Source organism: Ursus arctos, unplaced genomic scaffold, assembly GCF_023065955.2.
Source record: "Ursus arctos isolate Adak ecotype North America unplaced genomic scaffold, UrsArc2.0 scaffold_2, whole genome shotgun sequence".
Lineage (NCBI taxonomy): Eukaryota > Metazoa > Chordata > Mammalia > Carnivora > Ursidae > Ursus > Ursus arctos.
The window spans coordinates 61,778,615-61,803,825 of record NW_026622874.1 but is presented as its reverse complement, the minus strand read 5'-3'; the positions used below and the strand labels follow the sequence as shown (position 1 = coordinate 61,803,825).

Below are 25,211 nucleotides of genomic sequence, written 5' to 3'. Positions count from 1 at the left end.
ATAAGTATTACTTGATTCTGAAGCTCGACCTCTTGTTTTCATCACATTTTTATACGATGTACCCAAGTGCCCCACTTCCAAACTATTCCTAATTTGTCCCAAAGCAAAGGCATCATGAAACATTAGGCTCTTTGGTACAACTTTCCTCCCTCCCTGGTGGGATCCCACAGCCACCAATCGCACTCAGTGGCTGACCATTCACAGCGGTCATTTTGGTCAACGTGCCTGTTCTAATGGGAAGCGATGCTGATTTGCGTGTCCCAGAGTTGGCACGAACCAACCTGAGGCCAGCAGCTTATGAAATGATGGGGCCTCTCCTCTCCTTTGACCCACACTCTGTTACAAGGCCTACCACTTCACCTCAAGTGTCTCTCATGTCTGTCCCCCTTCCCTAGACCACTGCCACCCCTCTGGATCAATCCCAATTGATCTCTGGCCTGCCCTGTGCCATCAGCCCCCTAGCTCCTCTGCCCACCTCTTCTCCTAACCCCAGCCCCCCTCCCACAGCTGCCCCATTGATCCTGCAGGGAGGCAAAGTCAGCAGATGGGCAGGAGGAAGGGGCAGAGCAGCTGCTCTCCTTAAGGGCCAGTTACTAAGGGGCTCTGAAACCCCTGAGCAGGAGTAAATCACTCGAGAGGCCCTTAAACGTGGTAAAATCTGACTACGCTCAGACCTTTTGTAGTCTGGTCATTAGCTATGGAATCTTCTCTATCAACCAGAGTCTAATCCAGGACCACCGCCTCCCTGTCCCCCTTATATGCGGTATTCACGGCAGGTTACTATCATTATCTGTCACGAACTACGGGTGCTTCTCAAAGGTGGAAGCAGCATGGCCTCCACTTCCCAGTTCCCAGCAAGCAGCCTGGGGTTAGGCCGTGCTTGGCCCGGGGAAGAATGAACTGACACAGATAAGCATTGGTTAACAGAAGAACATTGCTAATAAGCAAGGGGTAAGTTAACCCATGGGAAGTCGTTGGGAAAACTAAATTTGGCCTTAGGTCTCAACAGACTAGAAGTTTGCCAAATGGAGAAAGGGGTTCGTTCTGGGTAAAGATAGAGTATTCAGGGCTCATCGGTTTCCTGACCCCAAGAGAGGGTCCTCAGATCCAATGAGACAGATTTCTGCTTCCGAATACCCGGGGGCAGAAAGGCAGCATGAACTGCCCCGGCCAAGCCAGGGCCATAGTGGACTACTTTTATTCCAGAGAGATAAACCAGATTCTTAAGCTGAGCAGGGGCCTAAGCTTCCCGACACGCAAACTGATATGGCTCCAAGCTTGAGTTTCCTGTGTCTGTCAACTACGGATTTCCCAGGCACATCTGTGAAAAACCACGATGTACTTACAGAGTCTAACAAGTTAAAATTCTACCAAATAAATCAGCTTTACCTAATGCTGTTTTTACTTGAAGCAAAAACGTGCCCCAAGTTCCCAAACTGCTAACCCTGGGACTGGGTAAATGAGCCCTTCACATAATGAGGCCCCAGGTGCCTACTGTTTGCATCCTCCCAGCCCCGGGATGGGGGGAGGGGACGGGACTCTGGGGATATCTTCAGGGCGGGAGCCCCAGGAGCCCCACTGGCTGCTCCTGGGGGAGCCTCTTCTCCGGCTATGAAGACTTCAGAGGCTGCATCGGGGATGCCTGCAGCACCCCAGCTACCCCCATTCCTGCTGGAGCGTGTGTGTCTGCTGCCTGCTCAGCCGCCCCCCGTGACAGGCCCTCCCTCTCGGTCCCCCTGCTCCTCCCTGCACCTGCTCACCGTGGCGGCCTCCAGCCCGGCACGCCCGTCGCGCTCAGCACTAGGCAGACAGATGTAAGTGCTCCGCAGAAGGGGAAATGAAAAGGGGCTTATTGCCCGCAGGCTGGCTTTCAATTCTTGTAGTGTCACAGCTCTTATCACCATCTCGGTAAGGCTGTGCACGCTCTCCGCTCCCTGGGTTTCCGTGGAAGAATTAGAGGCTCCCAAGGGTAGAGGATACCATCCATGTCAGAGCAGCCATCCTACCGTCTCACGACAGACAGACGTCAGCCAGCTCAGAGGTCACTCTAGTCCAGGGGTTCTCCGGAGGAACCCTGCTGGCGATCTGGAACAGGACAATTCTTCCTCAGGTGGGACGGTCGCACGGAGGGCAGGACACGAGGTGACATTAGCTGTCGGCAGCCCCCGTGTCCATCATTAGAACACTCAGGAGCTGGGACCCAGGGGGCAGGCCTCCCCGTGGCTGGACCACTGCCTAGTCTCTGCCCAGAGGCCTCACAGAAGATCAGTGTCTTTAGCCACATATTTGGGTGTCAAATGATTTTCTTTGGAAATTTCTTCCATTGCAGCTTCACTCTCAGCGTTTTTAGTGTAAATGATTAACAGCTGGTAGCCAATGTCTTTTAAGTAAATTTTTATAAACTTGGAGGTCTCCATGCCTACTAACCTTCATCACTGATGATTTACTTTATGTAAAAAGTCTTTCTGAATATGCATAAGCAAATCAGAATATAATTTAAGTACCCTGCAGGAACTTACTGTCTAATGGGACAAAAACGTGAAATATCACATAAATTGGACGGAGCCCCACCCTTCAACGCAGTGATGTGTCTTCAGTCTAACTCTTTCATATTCGGGGTGGGCTTTAGCTTCAGATGAGACCCCTGAATTGGCCGCAGCTTCCGTGGCACAACTATTCACCTCTGCGGAGGGTGTATGCCTACTACGTTGTGTCAGCTAGAAATTCACCTTTTCGCTTAGGGACGGCGAAGCTGAAGCAAGGTTTACCATGTAGCGTGAGCCCGCGCCGCGAGCCGGCGGCAGCCTTCCGTCGTGCAGACAGCAGCGGGCAGAGGACGGCGGTCGGTGAAGACCTGCCTTTTCTTCCTTGAAAACAAGATGCACCTTTCTGAGTCAGCTTTGCTTCTCCTTCCTAAACGATCAGCAAAGGTATGACTCGATCTTGAAGGAGGGGGTGGAGGTCTCCAGTCAATCCTTAAATTGTTTTCAGTCTCAGGCATAATCCCAAGCAGGTGAGACAGGCAGATGCAGGTGTAAAGTCGCAGGGCGGCCCTGGCGGGGAGACGACCTTCCAGGTCCACCTGACAACATCGCGGCCCCACAGGCGTTGATGTGCCGATGCCCGCCTTGGTCCCCGAGGAACAGGGAAGGATGTAAACAAGAGAAGAAAAGGAGAAAGGGCATTCCAGACATCAAGGAGGAACAATAGGCTGAAGTGGGAATGTATGTAGGGCTGTTGTGGGAATACGACCAAAACAATAAATTAAAAAGGAATCTGGGATGCATAGGAAACGGTGATAGATGGCCACAGAGTAAAAGCATTTTAAATAAACCCAGAGATAAGTTTTAAGACACTGGGAAATGTATCCCTGGGTTTGCAGCTGAGAAAAAGTTCAGTCAATTTCAGAAACGTGCTTCGACAGCCTTGCTGAAATTACGCACCTTCTCTCCATCCACATTTCAGGTTTAGCGGCCACTCAATGGAGAGAGAGAACCGTACTCTCATCACTGAGTTTGTTTTCCAGGGTTTCTCCAGCTTCCATGAGCACCAGCTCATGCTTTTTGCTGTGTTCCTGGCACTATACACCTTCACCCTGGCCGGCAACATCGCCATCGTGACCATTATCCGAACTGACCGTCACCTCCACACACCCATGTACTTCTTCCTGAGCATGCTGTCCACTTCAGAGACCGTGTACACGCTGGTCACCCTCCCAAGGATGCTGTCCAGCCTGGTGGGTATGAACCAGTCCATCTCACGGACAGGCTGTGCCACACAGATGTTCTTCTTTGTAAGCTTTGGCATCACTAACTGCTTCCTGCTCACGGCCATGGGCTACGACCGCTATGTGGCCATCTGCAACCCCCTGAGATATTCAATTATTATGAACAAGAGAGTGTGCGTCCAGCTGGTAGGCGGGGCCTGCAGCATTGGGTTGATTGTAGCTACAACGCAAGTGACATCTGTGTTCAGCTTACCTTTCTGTGCCACAAAGGTGGCCCACTTCTTCTGTGACATCCGACCCGTGATGAAGCTCTCCTGCGTCGACACCACGGCCAATGAGATCCTGACTGTCATCATCAGTGTGCTGGTGCTCGTCGTGCCCATGGGGCTGGTCTTCATCTCCTACGTCCTCATCATCTCCACCATCCTCAAGATCCCCTCTGCCCAGGGCCGGAAGAAGGCCTTCACCACCTGCGCCTCCCACCTCACGGTGGTCGTCGTCCACTACGGCTGCGCCTCCATTGCCTACCTCAAGCCCAAGTCCGAGAACAGCAGGGATCAGGATCAGCTGATCTCGGTGACCTACACGGTCATCACCCCCCTGCTGAACCCTGTGGTATACACGCTGAGGAACAAGGAGGTCAAGGAGGCCCTGCTCCGGGCCACTGGCAGGAAGCTCTCCTGACGGGATGGGGAGCGTTCTCCCGGGGCTCTCAGCATCTCCGCTCAGCAGGGGTAGGAGCAGAGCCATGTGCCATGGACTGCCAGAGACCTGCCCCACAAGGAGGCAGAACAGCAGCGGCATCCAACGGGGAGTCTGAAAACTTTAAAGCCCCCGAACAAACCATTAGCCCCCCGTTTTATGTGTAAATATACTAACAGAGACAGGAATTGCCTGAAGAAAGGTCAGGAAATAGTGTGGGCCCAGGATTTTTCATTGACTTTTTGGTTTCTAATGAAGGCAAAAGAGAAAAAGCAGAATCCACGGTATGCATTTTTTCCCCCTACAATTCCTTCCTACTTAAGAACATGAGGATTTCTCAAACTCGACCCTGTTAGGATCTGTTCATACATGATATGTCAAGTTATAAGTGACCCTGTGGATAGGGAGAGGGGCCATTGGATGAAATAGCAAGGGAAAATAGATTTCCTCCCTTGGCTGCTTTAATTTACTCTAGTTTCTAGCAAAACTGCTTATTAAAAACGGTCATTCACTATAGACAGTTTAATTAGAGATCCTCACAATTCCAGATCTTGTCAGTCTTAGGGCACAAAGATCCTCCTGGGTCGTTTCAGCTGTTGTTAACTCAGACAGCATGTAATGGGTAATAACAATGAAGGGGCCATGTTCTGGAATCTGGGGAAGACCAATGAAAAAACCCTGCTTGTCTGGCTTCAAGAAGCTCAAACTCTAGTGGCAGAAACCAACATTAAAAAGTATCATTCCAATTTTTTTTGTAATAGGTTGTATTATACAAAAGATTGCAGGAGGATGGGAGGAGGGGAGGGAGAGAACATGCTGGTGGTGTCAGGGAAGTCTCGGAGGAGACCTACAACGTGAACTGGCTTTAGGACCTTTGTAGGAAGTGCCCGATGAGCAATATTGTTGGAGGAAAAGAATCCCAAGGAGAAGGAACAGGATACTCCCAGGAGTTGAAAAAGTAGTCCCCGTACCAATGCCAAGGAACGATGGGGGAATGTGGACGGAGATGGGACCAGAAGGGTAGGCTGGGGTCGGACTGTGAGGCCTTTGTGCACCAAACTAAGAAATTTCAGCTTTGACTTTTAAAAACAATGGAAATCACCCAAGATTCGGGAAAACTAGGATTCAGTATAGGAGGCATCTGTGTGAATTGTTGGCATCCTTCTTGTCCTTACACAGCTCCACTGAGACGTGTAAGAAGTTTTAAGGATCTCTCGACTCTAAGCCAAGAAAATTGGGGGAAACGGAATGTGAGTAGAGTATTTGGAGGTAATGCACAGAAATAACTATGCATGTGTGATGAAGTTGAATCAGACAATCAGAGAGCAGGGCAGAGGCCGATCAAGGGGCATCACACAGATTTAGAGTTTGCGGCTCAAGTGAGTACCCAGGGAAGGAGAACAAGGACCTGCTGTTGAGTCAATGAGTAGGCTAGACCTCAGACATGGGGCGCCACGGCCCCAGGACACACCTTCCACTGGAACTCAAGGTGGGTGCCTTACCCAGAAAAGCCTTCAAAACACAAGACAAACCCACACAGCGCATGTATCTGCTCTCCAGACCACAGCAGAACTACCAGGCTCTCTCAGGACTAAGAGAAGCAATGACAAAAATCAAACTGTACATAAGGTTCTCTAGAATCTACAGTGGCTCCAAGTAATTAGGAGAAGTCATCAACCGGCAAAGGGAAGAGCAGAATGAGTAAAAGCAACAGCAGGCAGGCAACGGGCTTGACAGTCATCCAACCACCACTCACGGAGCCATTGCTCTATGCCGCATACCGTGCTAGACGTGGGCCAGGTCAACCGAAGCCTTGCACCTGCCCCGAAGGAGGGAGCCCCCAGTCTTGCAGGACAGATGGACTTACGCAGAACTCACTATAATGCAACGTGATGGAGAAACGGACAAAGTGAGGTTTTTCCGAAACGTTGTCTAAAAGGATCAGCTTTACAATGAGACATCGTGGAGTCAGAAGTTTCAACAGCCCTTCTCAACCCCCAGAGGAACCAGCCGCAGAACTTTCTTTGACCTGCTCAATGGTCCCAGCACTCACAGAATATTTGGCTATGTTCTCCACCCAAGAGGAATCCTTCTGGTTCCCTGGGATTATTGGTCACTGTTCACACTCCGTATCACATGACGGTAAACACCTCTTCCGCAAGGTCTCTTGCCATCAGACACTTTCCCAACCATTATTCTCACTAGGTTCTTAGAACAACCCTAGGAAGGAGGCAGGGATGAGGCTCTCTGCTGTACAAATAAGGCTAAATTTGAAAAAAGGGTGAAAACAGAATTGGAGTTTGTACTAGCTGGCAGACATTTTCTGTTTACCCAGAGTGTAACATCACCCAAGGGCAATTCACAGTACAGACAGGAATGTGCTAGAGAATTCCCTAGAGCCTCAGATTTCCCAAATAAAATGTGACCTTGTCCCTGGAGCTTTTTCCAAAGAACAGAATGTGTGTCCTGTTGGAAGGGCCACAGGGGCCTCACCCTAGCCAACCAGTGGGCACCCCAGAGGAAGGGTATCTCCAGCAGAAGTTTAAGCTGTAACGTCTTCTTCATGAAGAGCCAGCTAAGACTTTAGGCAATGTGGGCATCCACTTTCTCCAACATAAAAGCACATCAGAAAAGCATTTAGAGCTCCAGAAGCCAGCCTGGCACTTAGTTAAGAGGATTAGGTCTGGTGCTAAGCGCTGAGAGTATAGTGGTGAATTATGCTGAATTTCTGACCTCTAGACAGATTTATATGTATATGTAAAAGGCAAAACCATAGAGACTGCACACAAATCAGTGGTTGCCAGAGGTCTGAGAAGGAAGGAAGGTTGCAGAGAGGAAGCGTGGGGAATTTTCTTAGGGCAGTGAAAGTCTTCTAGCATGATACTCTGATGGCGGATATGACACCGTGCATTTGTCAAAACCCACAGAATTCTGCAGCAGAGTGAACCTTAATGCATGCAAATGAAAGAAGAATCATTTTAGGAGATTGAGATCCCAGAATAGAATGCAGGCTGAAGCAGAAGAATGTAACTGTATTACAAACACAAAACAAGCCCACCGGAGGGGGAAAGGGAAAAGGCTGACCTTGAGAACTCCGAAAATGAGCAAAGTCTATGAAGACTAAAAGCCAAAGGAACGATGCGTAAGCACCAGCTTCTAATTTTTAAAGTTGTTACCTACAGGGGTCCAGGTTAACAATCCTTGCAGTGCTATAAAGGTATACTGGAACTGAACCATATGAAAATGGATAGCAGATGGTGGAAACCAGGTTTTCCATGGTTTGTGTGGGACGTTACAGACAAGCAAGAGAAGAAGACTAGAAATGATCTCTGTTGTAATGGATTATAGAAATGCAGATCTTGGTTTCTAATACCGTTCTCCAATAAAAGGATCTAGGAATCTTGGACAAATGGCTCTCCAAAACTAGGGCCAGAAAGCTACAAGACGATCCTGAAGTGTCTTATAGGGCCTGAAAATAAGAACGTGGTTAAATAACTCAACAGTTTAAGGATGCCAACGGGATACACGGTAGCCAATGCTAGGAGAATGTGAGCAACCAAGTAGACCAGATTATATACCAAAAGATAAAATATATACAAGTCCATACTGAGTGATAGAAATACTTGGGGGAGAGTAGACAAATCTTTTGGGGAGAATTCCAAATAATGTTTATACTCGACTCTCGAGGTGGAGCATAACTATATTAAGAGTAACCTGTGGGGCACCTGGGTGGCTCAGTTGGTTAAAAGTCTGCCTTCGGGTCATGATGCCAGGGTCCTGGGATCGAGCCCCACATTGGGCTCCCTGCTTGGTGGGAAGCCTGCTTCTCCCTCTCGCTCTGCCACTCCTCCTGCTTGTGCATGCGCGCTCTCTCAAATAAATAAAATCTTAAGAAACAAAGTCACCTGCACCACACATAGTCACATCCTTCCAAAGGGTAAGGTAGAGAGGTGGGATATAAAGAGTAACTCATTTCAGAAACCTGCAAAACCACCTTATCCAGGTAATCAAGATTAACATTAACAGTGAGAAGTTCTCTTTGTGGTCTTCCTCCCCAAATCTATAATCCCTGGTACTTTTTTCTCTGAAGTCTACTTTACCTGCTATTAACATAGCCAGTCCTACTCTCTTTTGATGTTTACATGATGGTTATTTTCTATCTTTTTATTTCCTACCAGTCAATATCACATTAAAGTTGGTTTCTTGTGGAGAGCGTATAGGTGGGTCATGTTATTAATCTACTCCACCAATCTCTGTTTCAAGGGGACCTATCTAGACTTCTTCACATAATTATTGACATGTCAGGGCACAAGTACACTGTATTTTGTTTTGTTTTTCTATTTCATGCTTTCCTATGGGTTATCTGGACATATTTTAGGATTGCATTTTGGTTTTTCCATCATTTTTTAAGATTTTTTAGAAAGAGGGTCACCTGGGTGGCTCAGTCATTAAGCGTCTGCCTTCGGCTCAGGGCGTGATCCCAGCGTTCTGGGATCGAGCCCCACATCAGGCTCCTCTGCTGGGAGCCTGCTTCTTTCTCTCCCACTCCCCCTGCTTGTGTTCCCTCTCTCACTGGCTGTCTCTCTGTGAAATAAACAAAAAAGTCTTAAAAAAAAAAAAAGATTTTTTAGAAAGAGCACGAGAGAGAGCGCATGGGGGGAGGTACAAAGGGAGGAGGAGTGAATCTCAATCAGACTCCATGCTGAGCTCAGACCCCAACGCGGGGCTCCATCTCAAGACCTGAGCCAAAATCAAGAGTCGGATGCCTCACCGACTGAGCCACCCAGGCCTCCCTTTCCATAGCATTTTGAGATCTCTTAATATAGCTTTTCCAGCGGCTGCTTATTTAGGTCAATAACAAGGAGTGGGGTGCTAGGTCATAGGATAAGTGTGTGTTTAACTTTGTAAGAAATGGTCAAACTGTTTTCCAGAATGGCTCTACTGACGGGTTTTCCCAATATGAAAATCCCTGGGGCTCCGCATCCTTGTAAGCTGTTAATATTACCAGAATGGCGAAGATAAAAAATGCTGACAGGTATACGTTTATACCAGAGTGTTTTGACTTTATATTTATCTAATGGCTAACAAGGTTGAACAGCATTTCAGGTGTTTATCATCCTTCTATCTTTGTGGTGATATGTCTGATCAAATATTGTGCCATTTTTAACTGGATTGTCTTCCTGCTTTTAAACGTTCAGAGTTCTTTATATATTCTGGATACAAGATCGATTGTCAGAAAAGTTACCTGAAAATATTTCATGCCAGTCTGTTGCTTATTTCACAAAGATTTGTAAATTCTGAAGTTCAATTTATCGATTTGGTCTTTAATGATTATGTTTTTGTATCACATCTAAGAACCTGCTGCCTAACTCTAGTTCATGAAGATTTTCTCCTAAAAGTTTCATCGTTTTAGGTTTTACACAGATCTAGGATACATTTAATTTTCGTGTAAGATGGGTGGTTCAGGTCAAGGTTCATTTTTTTTAACATATGGATATCTATTACAATTTCCCCTTTTGAAAAGAGTATCCTTTCTGCACTGAATTGCTTTGGCACCTTTGTCAAAAATCAATTCTACATATTTGTGTACTCTTGACCATTCCCATTCAGGAACAGGACACGCCTCCTAAGGTCTAACCCCCTATACACACAGGCACACACACACTACCAACTTCTGTGTACTGTTTCCTTGTGTCATTTGGTTCAATTATGTCTAGAAATTTTGGCAACAGGGCCTGTGCTGACTTGCACTGTGTCCTCGCGGTCTTGAGAGCAGAGAAACTTCCCCAATCTGCATCACTCCCTATTACCTGACAGCAGAGACAGACTTGCTTATGCATAACGGCGCCCATGAAACCAGCCTGTCCAGCAGCCCCTCTTCCAGACACCACACTAGAAAATAGAAGGCATACCTCTCCACCCTCCTCCCTGTCACCCTCCTCTCTCCCTATACAAATCCCTTCACAGAAGAAGTTCTATCACATACAAAGTATGTTATGTAAATGGATTCCTGTAGGCCTGACCCTGACAGTTAAATCCCAGGGGAAACACAACTTAGCCTTAAATGGAGACGCTTATACCACATTCAGACTATTTTTTCATGTTTTTACAATGTCATCAATAATGAGATGACTGGAACCTGAGCCAAAATGATGAGCACATGAATGGAGGGGAAAAATGTTACATATTATAGGAGTATTACAAAGAATAAATCAGGCTTGGAGCCCAGATTCAATATGGAGCTCGAAGAAGAGGATAGAATGCAAAATCACTCTTCTCATTCTCAGTGGAAAAAGTATGAGGTGGTTCATAAAAAATATAAAATATGGGTGAGTTCAGTTGTAAACACAATGAATTTGAGGTGCTTATGAAGACTAAGTGGAAACCTCAGCAGAAGGTTGGAAATGTAGGTGAGAACCTCTGAGAATAGGGAATGGGGAGCCATCCATAGAAGATGAAGAGTCAAGCTGTGAGACTCTGAGGGCGAGGTCACACAGAGAGAAATGGAAGATTGAGGGCTGAGACTTGAAATTAATGAGCAGCATTCAAGTGGCTGATGAAGACCAGGTGGCGAAAGGGGTCAACTAGAAAAGGGCTCACTGAGAAGGAGCAAAGAGCTTTCCTCTGCTGCACGCATTAATTTTGGTTTTAATGTAAGCAGGATTTCATTTCCTGTTGGTGTTGTTTTGTGGGTTTGCTCTGCTAGCTGATGCTCAGTACCCTGTCTACCTCCCTTGCCTGGCTTTCACCTCTTCAGGAAGAAAGAACCTTCTGGTATCTGTAGCCTGGGAAAGCCAGAAGACTGAAACTCGACATGGACACCAATGATAGGATACCTGTAATAATCATTCCCAACATTCCCCTTTCAGAAAAGATCATCCCTACCTTCAGCATATCGCTACCGGATATTTGTGATTCTCTGCTTCAACACAGAACTGTTCCTTTTAAAACAACCCAGTAGATTCCTTACACATTCAGGAATCCCCCAGATCCCAACACAAGGTTTTCAAGGTATTGAGTTTCCCCATTCTAAAGTAATATATGCCCGTTCTGGAAAAACAAAGTATAAAACACATAAGAATATAGGAGTGATTTTAAAAGTCCAACTGGGCATTCTAATAAAGCACATTTCTTCTAGGCTTTGTTTTTTACATTACTGAGATTTTATTTTATATAAAGAGTCACACTTTTCCACTTAATATAGTAAAAGATTTCCTCCGTACTATTGCAGACTCTTCATAAGGGTAATATTTAAAGGCCTCATAATATACCATCACACAGACGTTCACTACTTTCTTCCGTCATTAGTTTTTAGCATTTGGATTGCCACCTCGTTTTCTTCGGTACAAAAAAAAAGATCTAAGAGAACGTGGCTTCTATTTTTTAAAATAATCCTTTTTGGCTCATCCTCACATGAAACGGATTTAATATGAATACCGATTTCTGTTACATGCAAAAATGCGGTGTTCCTGGACGCCCGACGTGCGGGTCCTCTCTGCACGTGAAATCCCCGCAGTGTGAGCACACAGTCCAATGAGTTTTTTCCAGGTAATGAATGCGAACCTAGAGTTAATCCTTCTCCTTCAGTGCATTAACCCCGAATCTCTCTTCTAATAACTCTATTTCCTTTGTCTTAAAAAAATCATTCTAATTACTTTCAATCATTTTGTGCCTTAACATTCACTGGGCTTCGGTCATGTACAGGTATCCCAGCAAGGAGAAAGAACGTCTATCTTTCTTACAATCAAGTCCAGATCCACATACCAGTTGCTGTACAATACTATCTTAAGGCGTTTCTGCTGTTTTCTCCTGGTCCCGGATTCTCAGGAACTGTGCACAATGGGGCTTGGGTACATGGCAGAGAGTTACAATTAAGGACTAAAAATTTGTTGATAGTTTATGAAAATTTTTCCAACCAAAGTAATTTAAAATATGTAATAGGAGTAGGACATAGTTTCAAAACAGTGCTATAGAGGGCTTTCTCTAGAAACAGCTTCTCCTGTGTCTCCTCATACCCGGTTAGAGTTTCCTTTCCTGCCTCATCCCTTTCCCCTTTGTACCCTCAAAGTTACAGTGCAGATGTGCAGTTTGGCCCTTTTGTGCAATCACCGAGCTAGAAGAGATATGGAAATGATCTAGTTACTTCATTTTACAAATGAGGTAACAGAGTCTGGAAATTTTTAAGGGACTTGTCCAACAACATGAAGCTAGCCAGTCTATGGCTGATTTGAAATTAGTATATTTTCCAAAGCTATCCTGTATCATAAAGATGGATAGTTAAAAGTTAGCTGGCAATATACCTGCCCTGGGAAGGTAAATCACTCAGTGGGAAAATGTGGGATGACTTCAGGCTTTAATTTTAAATTTTGTCGAAAGTACAAATGCAAAAGATGAATAAGACAGGAAGAGTTGGAACAAAGTTTGACTCATGATTCATCTGCCCTGCCCCAGCCATGGTGACGGGGTGGAAGGAGAGATCTTGAATCCTGACCTACCACCTTAATCACTGTGAATGTGTTAAGAATCTTGCTCTTCCCAGCAATCTGCTTGTGCTGCATACTTGCAAGGGTTACAGGTTAAGGCATTTTTGTCAGGCCGTAGAAAATTTATACATATTTTTCTCTTACCCCAGGATATAACTTCTAATATATTTTCAGAATCACTGATTCTTTAAGAGATTCTTCCCAAAACAAATGACATCTTCCCCAAGGTGGCTTCTTCTCCATTATTATTTACATATCTAGAACTTTAAAATGGCAGCTTGTCTTACTAAAGAAATAAAGAGAAAAACAAAAGGGAAAGATCTTAAGGTTTGCTTTTTTGGTCCTACAACTACACAAGCCAGAACATGTTTAAAATCAAGATACCCCGAGGTCTCCCAGTGTAAGTATCAAGTACTATGTTTTGCGCAAACCAGTTCGTCATTAAGTATCGATGGAAGGAAAGAGATATGGAAACGAGGAAAAAAGGAAGGACAGGAGAAAGGAGAAAATATTTGATCTATAGACAAAGATGGGGGAAAGAACCAGTATAATTGAAAGCTAACCATGTGTCGGACATTTGACTTATAGTCTTGTTCTGTCCTAACAAATAAAATAGAGATTTTATCTGTACTCAGCTGTTGAAGGAAATGAAGCTCAAAGTTCATATACGGACAAGGGACCGTGGAGAGCGATTCAAACTGCTACCCCTACACAGTGTTCCCTGTCTTCAAGACCGTATTTTGCTTGGATTCCTCAGCTTCCAAAGACATCTCCTTGCTCACCTCCCATACCATCCAACAGTCACCACTCAGCAACCGGAAACTTCATACAATGCAGATCAGACTGTCACCATCCCCTGATTCAATTATCCTGGCAGCTTCCCTCCGCAGTGAGAATAAAGGGCCAATATCTACCCCAGGTGTGCAAAGACCTACCTGAATATTATCTGTTTCTCCAACCACTAACTCTCACTCCCACCACCATCCCCTCCAGCCAAACCCCTTCCTTCTGTTCCAAGAATACAAAGCATGAACCCAGCTTTGGGTCTTTCAACTTGCTATGCTCCCTGCCTACAATGTTCTTTCCCCTAGATCAGAGGATGGCAAATCATGGCCTATGGCCAAATTCAACTCCTCTACCCTGCCTGTTTTAAAAAAGTTTTATTGGTACACACCACACCCATTTCTCCTATCTACTGCTGCACTCACACTGTAATGGCAGAGTTGAAGATTTAAGACAGACTACACAGGTTGCAAAGACTAAAATATTTACTATCTGATCTTTTTCAGGAAAAAAAAATGTGCCAAATCCCTGCCCTATATTATGGCCTGGTTGGTTCTATCTGGTCACTCAGAAGAGGTTTCCGTCTCAAATGCCACTTCCAAAGAGTGGCCTTTCCTGACCACCCATTCAATGTAAGGCAGCTCCTTGCCACAGATCCTATCATCTGTATTTTGTCCTTATAACACTTCTTTCACTCATTTATTCCTTGTTTCTTACCTTGTTTCTTTCTCTCCTTAGAATATGCATTCCAGCAGAGCTGTGACATTCCAAGTCTTGCTTACAACATTTGCTAGTTACCACATAGAAATCTGATGAATATTTGTAATAAAGGAATACATGACGGAACCCTTGGTTTTTATTATTTCAGAACTAAATATTTTCCACCATCTTATATTTTCTAACAAGAAAAGCATGTTCTGGCCATAGGAAAGAACAATGTCTAATGAAGCACATTTTGCTCAGTTCTGCAGATCTATTTCAGACTCAGTAGAGACAGACATCACACCGCCCTCAGGAAAACCATAACGTCTATGAAATGCGGAGTACAATCTAACTTAATTGGCAGTGCCATACCACAGACCTATCTGCAATAAGCAGCCAAAAACATCTGGAAGATTTCCATGGGGAGAAAAATTTGCTTCAAGAGTCCTAGAAAACACTTCGAAGTAAGCAGTTTGGCTTTGAGCTTAGCAACTTTGTTCTTCTCCTTACAGCATCCCCTCCTTCCAGTGATGCAATCTCAGTCCTCCTGACCAATCCTGGTGCATCCAAGACACCCAGTTCCAAGCCCACAAGCAAGACAGCCACCATGCTCCTAACATTCTTTTCAAGTTTACTCCTTTTGATGCCCATTCAAGACTTTCATCTGCTACTCAAAGTTGATAGTAATACACTGATCATTTAAATAAGGAGCTGGTGGTAAGTCAGCTCATGTGTTGCCCCTCCCTGAGAGGGGCCCTGGTCCTAGAAAGCCATGGTCTTCGTCTTCATTTGGAAGGTCATTAAGGACAAGGTGTTCCAAATCCTTCGGTAAGCTAACTTAGTAACTTTACCTCCAGGGTGTCTCTGAACATGTAATATCAAACAATTCTTGCTTGGGATCCAAATGGCTCTAAGTGGGACATCTGCTACCAATCTACAAATCTCTTAAGTGAGGGTATAGGATTAATGATCTCCAAGTCCGTTAGGTTACATGAACCTAAACTTTGAGGATGCCCATCAGAGACTTCAGGGCAGTGCAGAAGCATATGGTGCATGGGCCCAGAGGTCACATCGATGGGGGTCACGGTGTTGTACAGTTTGTGGAAAACCCCTTCATTTCTCACAGCCTCAGTTGCCTGGGACAATACGGCAATACCAAGGCCCGCCTCCTGTGTGGTTAAGAGAAACAGAACACGCTAAGTGCGTGTAAAGCACCTGCAGCTGCCCCTTGCTAATAAATGAAAACTGTTTTCATTATTTTTCTAATCGGCTCTAGCCTCGATAAATTTATGAAAGATGTTGGTTATATTTGCACGAAATTTTCATCTTAGGAGGTGAGACACGCTAGAATTTCAGGGAACTGGAAAAACTGGGAAGGGCTGATCGTGAGCCAACAAGGACTAGGTCACAGACCAGAGTTCAGGGGGCTGACAGAACACAGCCCCACACGTGACTTATTTTTGACCTTAAATCAAGAAGTCCGTTCTCAGAGAAAGAGTATTAAGGATCCCAGGGGGAGTTTAAGCTAGAAAGAAGAGCCGGCCTTTGTCCCTGAACTGATGGACTCCTGGGTCGGGGTCTCACCAAAACGAGGATTTACAAAGGCGGGCGCAAGCCCAGGCAGCTCTCCCAGCCCGGATGTGGCTCCAGAAAGGCCATTTTACACTAAGGAGACCTGGGACTTGGTAAAGCGCCTTATTATATTTACCAAATTTCTTAGCATTGAAAACCTTTACTTTTAAAACTTATCCAATTTAGTCTGTGTAATGAAATGAAGAAAATCATATTCCCCAAAATTCCTCTTAGGGAGACTTTGTATTTATTCAAAAGAAATTACTTTCTTTGGAGTAGGAGACCCTAAGGAAACGCTGGAGTCACACAATACAGCAATTAAATTGTTCTGCCTAATAAAAGGATGAGAGATTCTAAAGGGGCAGAGTCCTGGGGAGGGAGAAAGGGCAGGAGGAAGATGTGAGGAGTGGGTGCCGGTTGGGGGGTGGGGGGTACCCCTACAGACTGCCAGGGAAGGGACTCAGGAAAAGACTGAAAATGTCTCATGGCGGGGGGGGGGGGGTGTAGGTTGTTTGCTGTGAGTGTGCAGTTCAAACCCCTCCCTCCAATTCCCCTAAGGGATCTGCAAGGATGCCCTGTGAGCGGCTCCCTTCGCTTCTGTGCGTTTCATGGGGCCGAAGCAGCACTGAGTTCTGAGGTCGGGGTAGTCCAGGGAGAACATGTTCCCAGGAATCTTACCCTGGAGCACAGTGGGAACGGGAGAGAAAGAGCTACTCTCTGAGGTGGATGGACAGTTCTATTTCTTTACAGTGTCTCACAATATTTTTAATGAAGTTTTAAAAAATTACCTCATCTGTACTGTTAATATGGCAAATGAAGACCAGAGAGAGAACTCAAGTGTGGTAGGAAGACCCCCCCCCCATCCCCCAGCATGGGGGACAGACACACTCAGAAGACCGACCTACTCTATGATCCAGCAATTGCACTACTATTTACCCCAAAGATACAGACGTAGTGAAGAGAAGGGCCATATGCACCCCAATGTTCATAGCAGCATTGTCCACAATAGCTAAATCGTGGAAGGAGCCGAGATGCCCTTCAACAAATGATTAAGAAGATGTGGTCCATATATACGATGGAATATTACTCAGCCATCAAAAAGAACGATTTCTCAACATTTGCTGCAGCATGGACGGGACTGGAGATAATGCTAAGCAAAATAAGTCAAGCAGAGAAAGAATTATCATATGGTTTCACTCATTTATGGAACATAAGAACCAGGAAGATCGGTAGGGGAAGAAAGGGATAAAGAAAGGGGGGGTAATCAGAAGGGGGAATAAAGCATGAGAGTCTATGGACTCTGGGAAACAAACCGAGGGCTTCAGAGGGGAGGGGGTGGGGGAATGGGATAGGCTGGTGATGGGTAGTAAGGAGGGCACATATTGCATGGTGCACAGGGTGTTATACGCAACTAATGAATCATCAAACTTTACATCAAAAACCAGGGATGTACTGTATGGTGACTAACATAATAAAAAAATATTAAAAAAAAAAAAAAAAAAAAAAGACGACGACCAAGTTCAGGAAGCAAATCTGCCACCTGCAGCCATCCCACCAGAACACGCCTGCAGGGACCTGCCCAGCTCACTCCGGGGAGAATTTACATGTTCTTCATCTGAGGCCCTGCTGTCCAGAAGAAATATGTGAGCCACATACGTAGTTTTAATTTTTCTAATAGCCAAATTAAAAATTGTAAAAATAAAGACCTAATTTTAATATCTTATTTAACCCAAGCTCCCTAAAATATTATGTCACCATGTGATCAGCACAAAAGTTATTAATGAGGTAGTCTACATTTTTTATGCTAAGTCTTTGAAATCTACTGTGTGTTTTATACTCACAACACAGCTCAATCCAGTCTGGCCCTATTTCGGGTCTCAACAGCCACACGTAGCTGGAGGCCACCGTCCTGGACAGCACGGATTTCAGGGGTGAGTCCCATGCGGTTACAATCAGACAAGTAGAGGGAATTCCCAGCTGGACCCACGGACAAACGGACCGTTAATCCACGTGTAGAATATGAATCGTAGAGCACTTGACTATGGGAAACTTACTCTTAAATTACGAGTACGTGGTTTACGCAAGCAGACCCAACAATTATTGAGTATTAGTACACGGAGCTCCCGGAACAGGTACTTCCATAGACTATATCTAATCTTCTCCAAGAAAACATCTAAGGATTATTTTTGAGACAGAAACGGCAGACTTATGCCCAATATCCACTTCACCCTTCTTCTACTTGGTCTTCCTGAGGGACAGGATAAAAAGCTACTGCACTTCCTAGACTTTGAAAGGATTTCTCAATATGAATTATATTCAGCCAATCAGACACACACACGTGAGGCCTGGGAGCCCGGGGGTGAGGCCGAGACAGCCTGCCTGTTTCGCCCTTTCTTCTGGTCCAGGGATGGGTTTTTCAGCAGAACGAGAGGGGTGCTGGTGGCCAGTCTCTACCTGTGGACACGGAGAGCAGGTCCCTGGACACCTGTGCCGCTGGGCCCCATCTGAGCAGATTCTGTGTGGCCTGGAGGCACCGGCAACAGTGCCAGCACTTTATACTTTTGTGGATGTGGACTTCCGAGTGTTGTGGATTCCCAGGGTTGGCCATAATGCTATAGTTTCTACAGCAATCAGTCCTGATGTCCTGATTATCAATGACATGTAAGTTTCCTGTTTGACTCCATCCTGCAGTGTGAATGCAGAATTATTCCTTAATGTCATACTAGATTCTGTCCTTTCATCCCAACGATTCCATAAAGCTGTTCCCACAGACCAGCACACCGACCCATCACGTCAGTGGTATCGTGCTGATCGGGCGGGGTGAGCTCAAGATGGCTTTTATACACTGCAGGGCCTGGAAGACACACGCACTTCAGAGTGAGAAATACGCAACACTGAGAAACCTGCCACTTCAGTTTAGCGGTCCGGTGGTTAGAGGTATGCCAGGACATCCGCTCTGAAGTGAACAACAAATTACTGTATCTTTTACCCCTTACCACAAGATAGGAAGCACTGACACCTGACATGTCCCTTTGGGTTCTGAAGGCAATATAGTCCTTACCGGAGCACAATGCTCTGATCCTTCATATTACTCGAGAAGCTTCCAACTCCAGGCAGGGCTTCGACCAGGACAGCTCTGCAGCAGATCCAGGCTGAGCACATCAGCCCTGTCACTCAGGCCACATAACACTGGCATGCCTCATTGTATGGGACAGGTCAGTGGTAGGAAAAAATGTGGTGCACAGTTTACACCAAACTCCAGGGGGAGGGTCACAACACAGATCTCAGGGTCCGGAGCAAGGTCGTACCATCTAGAGCAGAGAATTACACATATTTGGAAAACCAGCTCCTGGCATGCTACTGAGCCCTAGCAGAGAAAAAATGTTTGATAAGATACCAAGCAGCTATGCCTCTAGAAATATCCTTCCTCATCCTGTTTGACCCTCAAAGTTAGAAAGTCAAGTAGGCCCTGTAATAATCCATTACAGGATCCGATCCACCTGGGATGGAGCACACGCAGGGCCCCAAGGCACAAGCCAGCTGCAGAAGCGTGTAGCCTAGATCCCGCTGTCACCATGGTCGCTTCAGCATCTGCCTCCCTCCACTCCCTAGAGTGGTTGTGGGGGGGGGGGGTCTGCACAGCCAGCTGAGAGAGGGAGAAAAATCACAAGCTTGCTTTATGGACAGCTTGGCTCAATATGTGGGTGCAAGTTAAAAATATGTGGGGACTGCATCATAGATCATCCATCAGGGGTGGCTCTCAAAGACCGTGAAGAAGGAAAACTCTCCCAATCAGTAGAGCTTAAATGGTGTGCCTGGTCATTGCGCTAAATGCAAAAGTTCCCAACATTAGAATATAGGTGGCTTCACGAGCACGCAAATAGCCTGAGTGGCTGGTCAGGTACTTGAAAGAAAAAGGTTGGAGAGGGGCGCCTGGGTGGCACAGCAGTTAAGCGTCTGCCTTCGGCTCAGGGCGTGATCCCAGCGTTCTGGGATCGAGCCCCACATCAGGCTCCTCCGCTATGAGCCTGCTTCTTCCTCTCCCACTCCCCCTGCTTGTGTTCCCTCTCTCGCTGGCTGTCTCTGTCAAATAAATAAATAAAATCTTTAAAAAAAAAAAAAAAAGAAAGAAAGAAAAAGTTTGGAGAGAAAAGTCTGGGGTAGAGCCACGTGGACGGATGCATGGGAGCGGGCACGAAGTGTGGAGATCTTTGCATCAGACGTTTATGCCCACCAGGAAGCATCAACCACAAAACCACCAAGTAGACAAACGACTCACCAGCTGACACTGGCCTAATTCCATCAGTAGCTACGGTAAGTCCTGGCTTGGCAGGCACACCAACACCTGCCGCGGAGGCTGATGCTGACGTTACACATGAGCCCAACCACATGCATGGGCGCTTACCAAGCCTTCCAGAATCACTGTCACCTCGGGTTGTCCCCCTGGCAGTAGTGGGGACCCACAATGAGCCCCCAGTATGGCACTCTCTCTCTCGAAGAGAAATCAGCTATCTAAGTTCTAACTAGATTAGCCCCTAATATTAAACCCCTTCCTTCTGGGAAGGATCAGCCGTTGTTCTCAAAGAACGGATGCTTCCTCTGTGTCAAAGGGCTTGCTTTTCCTGCCTGCAGAGCCTCAACCAGAACCACTACCAGGGGCAGGCAAGCAGGGCTTTTACAAGTACTAGACCCACGAGCTTGGAATCCTGTTGGACATCAACTATGCGACCCTCCTCACAGTGAAGCAGGTGCGGGAACGGGCTCATGACCACGCATTCCCTAACCGTACCACATACTGCACAGTTCAGAAGCAGCCTCGCTGAGAGCGCACTGAGACGGCCTGCCCAAGCATAGCGAAGCGCCAGGTCAGAAATACTCTGCAAGCCTGCTGTGCTTTCCTCCAAAACGCAGCAGGTACACGAGATCTGACTTCTATATGGTGCTGTGTCCCCGGTAGGAAGAACTCAGACACCCAAGAGCAAGGAGTGAAAGCAGGAGAAACCCTCCTTACCATCATTCCCAGAGACACCTCGGGAGAATGCATGCTCCCCATCTGTTTTGCTCTGGGCTGTGCAGGATTGGAAGGCCAGGTCCTCCAGAAAGGCACATTCTGCAGAGACACGCCAAGGGCGCCCCTGAATCACAACCTACAACTACCCCCTGGGCCGCTCGGACTCCTCGTGTCTGGAGAAGAGCAGGTAAGAGGAGCAGTCGTCATCCTGGTAGGGATCATGAAGCCTGGTCAGCAGGAGGTAGGAGCGTTTGACACAGTGGGGCCAGGGTGGGATGTGTGTGGAACAGAACGATCCACTTGGATGCCTCTTGGAACTCCCCTGACTGCGGTCATGAATCGACCAGGGCAGCAGCAAACAGGGAAAGATGTGATCAGCAGGGACTCTCCAGGACACTTCAGCTGTGAAGCTTTGGTGACACCGCAAGTCAACCACGGAGACTTTAGCGAGGACAGCAGAGGATGAGGGGAACTTAGGAGTGAGAGCAGTGGGAAGAAATTTCTTAGTATCAGTTGCGGCCCCAAGACCCACTGCGATGACGAAGGCTGCCATTTTCCCCCCCACCCTCCACCCCGTAGGTTTCCCTTCAGGAAGGGGCTCCACGGAAGCCTCCAGGAGCTACCTCCTGAATGAACAGGGAGAACGGATGGGTACAGCATCAAGGGCGGACTGGGGCAGGCATGGAGACACACGGCTTGGATTCCCCTTTCAAGAAAGGATGTGTTACCCATGTGTAAGATCCACCTGGGCTTTTAAGTCAAGGTCAGACTCCTGGATATCCCCCAGGCTAACAAGTAGCAAGACTGCAGCACAACGGCCCGCCCACTGCCACCAAGCAAGCCCTTTAACAAGCAGTAACTCCTCCCATGGTCTCCACCGGCCTGGCAGGGATTTTGTCAAACATACACCCTGGTCTGATGACCCTCCCTTCCCTGGCCTTGCTTTCCCCTCACTTTTGCACAGGCTTTTCTTTACAGTAAACATTTGCACACCTATCTCCAACTAAGGTTCTGTTCCCTGGAGGATGCAGCTAAAACAAAACAAAACAAAACAAACACCTGTTGCTTTCTTCAAGAGATTTACTTCTTGGTAGGGAGAAACCTAATAAATATGTCACATGATTTCCAATGAAATAATGTACGGCAAGGGGATTGTGAGCGATAGAGTGGTTATTAACGGAGTGGGCCTTTAAAGCATCTCCGAGACGACACACGTGAGTAGAGACCTGAATACAGCAGAGATACAGGAGACGAACATGTGAAGATAGAGTCCTTTCTCTTCTACATTCACCACAGCGCAACTTCCAATCAACCTTAGCCCTGTCCGCTGTACTCTTACCTCATGACCTGGCAATCTACATCATTATGGAATCATTGTATCATAGAATCCTTCTATCATTATACCAAAGATATCAAGACATTTCGACATGGATTCCTCCAAATCTCTTAACCCAAATCTATCTTTATTCTCCCTTTCTTTGCCTGTGACCCTCTGTCTGGGGCAGTGTGTGTCCTCATGGCCAACACTAATCTCTCCATTTGTAACTGAAGACGAGCAACATAGTGGTGCTCCCAACCGCCGAGAAAAAGTCATGCCTTTCTGCCTCCAGGGAACACTGCCATTTTCACAGACTACGAATCAGAAGCTGCTGATGCGTCATAAAATAAGACTAATGAATCTCAGTGCCACACTGAAAAAGGACGTGTTCAGTAAAGTGTTCATTAATTCATCACTTAATGAGCACCTGCTAATAGGCCTGGTTTTAGCAGTGATGATAGAAAAGACAGCCAGCACCCCAAATCTTCGACCAGCTGTCTCCTGCTTTAGATTGTTACTAGAGCATTCTAAGAATTCTTAATAGAGCGCGTTCTTGTAGATTCCTAATAGGGCGTATTTTGCATGGATGACACTCAAGGAAATGTGTACTTGTCCCCAAATAAAGCACAGTGCCCTATTTTTGATGACCTAGGCTGGCTCACATGTGCTGCCCACCATGTCCCTCAGCCAGTCTAACTTAAAGTCAAGGCTTAAAGCCTTAAAATGACCCTTTGGCTTTTCCTACCAGGTCTACTCCAGGAATTGGACCCAATGATTTCACAGAATAGTAAAATGAGGGAAAGACAGATCTTACGGGTAGGAACCCGGCTTCCTAAAGCCCAGACTACAGCAATCCAGGGAGTTGCCTCCAGGCTTCCCTCTGTGCCCATTCCAGCAGGGATGGTGCAGCCTCCCACCCTCACGGTTGCTCCAAAGCCAGGAGTTGTAAATGCTCTTGCTCTCCACCCACTGGCAGTGAGAGAAGCAGCAATAATCCCAACTGACGGGTTCTTGACAAAACAGATCTAATGTCTGTGACCCACCTATTGAAGGAGAGAAAGCTGCTTTTCCCCCAACACCCACAGTAAAGCATAGAGTCCCAAGAAACTGAAGAACTTTTGCTTTATTCTAGGGCTGATAGTCACTTCTGTTGTTGAGTGCTCGTCCTGCTTTTCAGGACCTGTCAAAAATAGCCACAGAATAAGGCACTGAGAAACCAGTCCACAAAGAGCTTAGTGCGTTCCACACGGGACGATGGGAGTCCAGTTCACATCCTCACCACTGCCGTCTGGAAAACTCTGAAGAGCTGCCTCCATGTGCAGACATGATCCACTCAGACCTTGCCTCTCCTGTTTCTTCCCCTCTCCTGCCACTTCATTCCTATTTCCGAAACTGAGATTTCCTGCCATTGCGGAAACAGTGAAGATTTTGAGTGCCATGGCAATGAACTTAAGAAGATCTTTATCCACTTCACAACTGGATGAATCATCGCTTCTCATTAAAAAAAGAAAAAAAAAGTCTACTTGTCCAGAACCCAAATCCAGTGCTATTAACTTTAATACCCTTTGCAGTGTGTTCTTAGGCAATGTCTGCTCTGATCCTCAAACACCTGTGACATGAGAACAGCAGGAACTGTTCTAGAAAAACTGCCTTCATCCCCAATCTGGATGGTCTGATTCTCAGAAGCCATCTTTGTACCATATGACCCCATCTCTGGTACAAAACTGGTTGAATCAGGAGAGATCCCAATAGGATCAGGGTTATCCCATCAGGAATCTGGAACTGGAACAGAAAGAGAAATGTGCAGAAGTGGAGAGAGAAGAAAGAGGAGACAGTGGAAAAAGATGAAAAGCAGTGGTCCGTGGAGACAGAACATTAAGTTGGAGCGCTCCAGTCAGAGAGACAGCTGTCTGGGGGAAAAGAACTAGAGTTTGTAGAGAGAAATAGGCCCCAAAATGAGATATTGTGCTGAAATTTCAGGGCCGTGACCTAACTTCTTCCCAAGGTCTGGCTACATTCTTGTCCTTGAGCTTTTTGGGATGTTGCTATAACTTGCAGTGAATTTTCCTTGTCCTTAAGCTAGGCCTAACTGATTTCTAGATTTGCAACCACCATTAAAAAAAGATTCAAAGTGATTAAATTTATCCAAGATCACATGGTTGGATAATGGATGAAAAATTCAAAATTAAAGTCCAACCCCCTGACTTCCGGTCAATTAATTACAAAGAGACATTCTACCCCAGAGACCTCTACATAGATCAAGAAATAGTGAGTACAGAAAGGTTTGTACATTAAATTCAGAACAGCACAAAAAATGAAAAAGCCAAGATAACTGTAGGTGAAATGGTGTCCCCCAAGAAGATATATCTGCTGGGAACCTGCACCTGTGACTTTATTCTGGATGGTGGGGGGCGGGGGGAGTCTTTGAAGCTATAATTAAGGATCTTGAGATGAGACCATCCTGGATTAGGGCACGCCTGGATTCCAGTGATAAGCGACCTTACAACAAGGAAGAGGACAGAGAAGTTGAGGTAAGGACCAAAACAGAGCCTGTAGTGATATATCTATGAGCCAACAGACACCGAGGACTGCCAGCCTGCAGCCACCAAGCCCCCAGCAGCTAGGAGACAGGCATGGAAGGGGCCAACCCTGGGGGTACCTTGAGTTCCAACTTCTAGCCTCCAGAAGCGTGAAAAAAATAAGCGTAAGTCACCGAGCTTCTGGTCATTGGTTATGGCAGCCGCAGGAAGCTAATACAACGAATAAAGAACTTAATACATTACGATAGCCCGCGATATTCCAACGGTCACGTCGCTGGGAGAAGGCTGGACGTCATCAGTCCCTGGGCTCCGTTCCAGGCACCTAGCCTCTCACAGCTGCTCGGTGCGTGCGGGGCGCTCGCGACGTGTGACC

The 25,211-nt window shown here is 46.4% G+C and overlaps 2 protein-coding genes across 2 annotated transcripts in view; one reads left to right on the top strand and one right to left on the bottom strand.

Moving 5' to 3' along the window:
- Positions 1-9,050, top strand: part of LOC113246731 (olfactory receptor 10J1) — a 12,464-nt gene extending 3,414 nt beyond the window's left edge. The window contains exon 1 of the mRNA XM_057314786.1: positions 1-9,050. This exon is cut by the window's left edge and continues 3,414 nt beyond it. Coding sequence (XP_057170769.1) covers positions 3,482-4,411 — 930 coding nt within the window. The 5' untranslated portion in view covers positions 1-3,481 and the 3' untranslated portion in view covers positions 4,412-9,050.
- The window catches only part of LOC123000406 (olfactory receptor 16), a 49,985-nt gene continuing 33,525 nt past the window's right edge, over positions 8,752-25,211 (bottom strand). Inside the window, exon 2 of the mRNA XM_044379835.3 lies at positions 8,752-25,211. The gene's annotated coding sequence lies outside the window, so the exon portion shown is untranslated.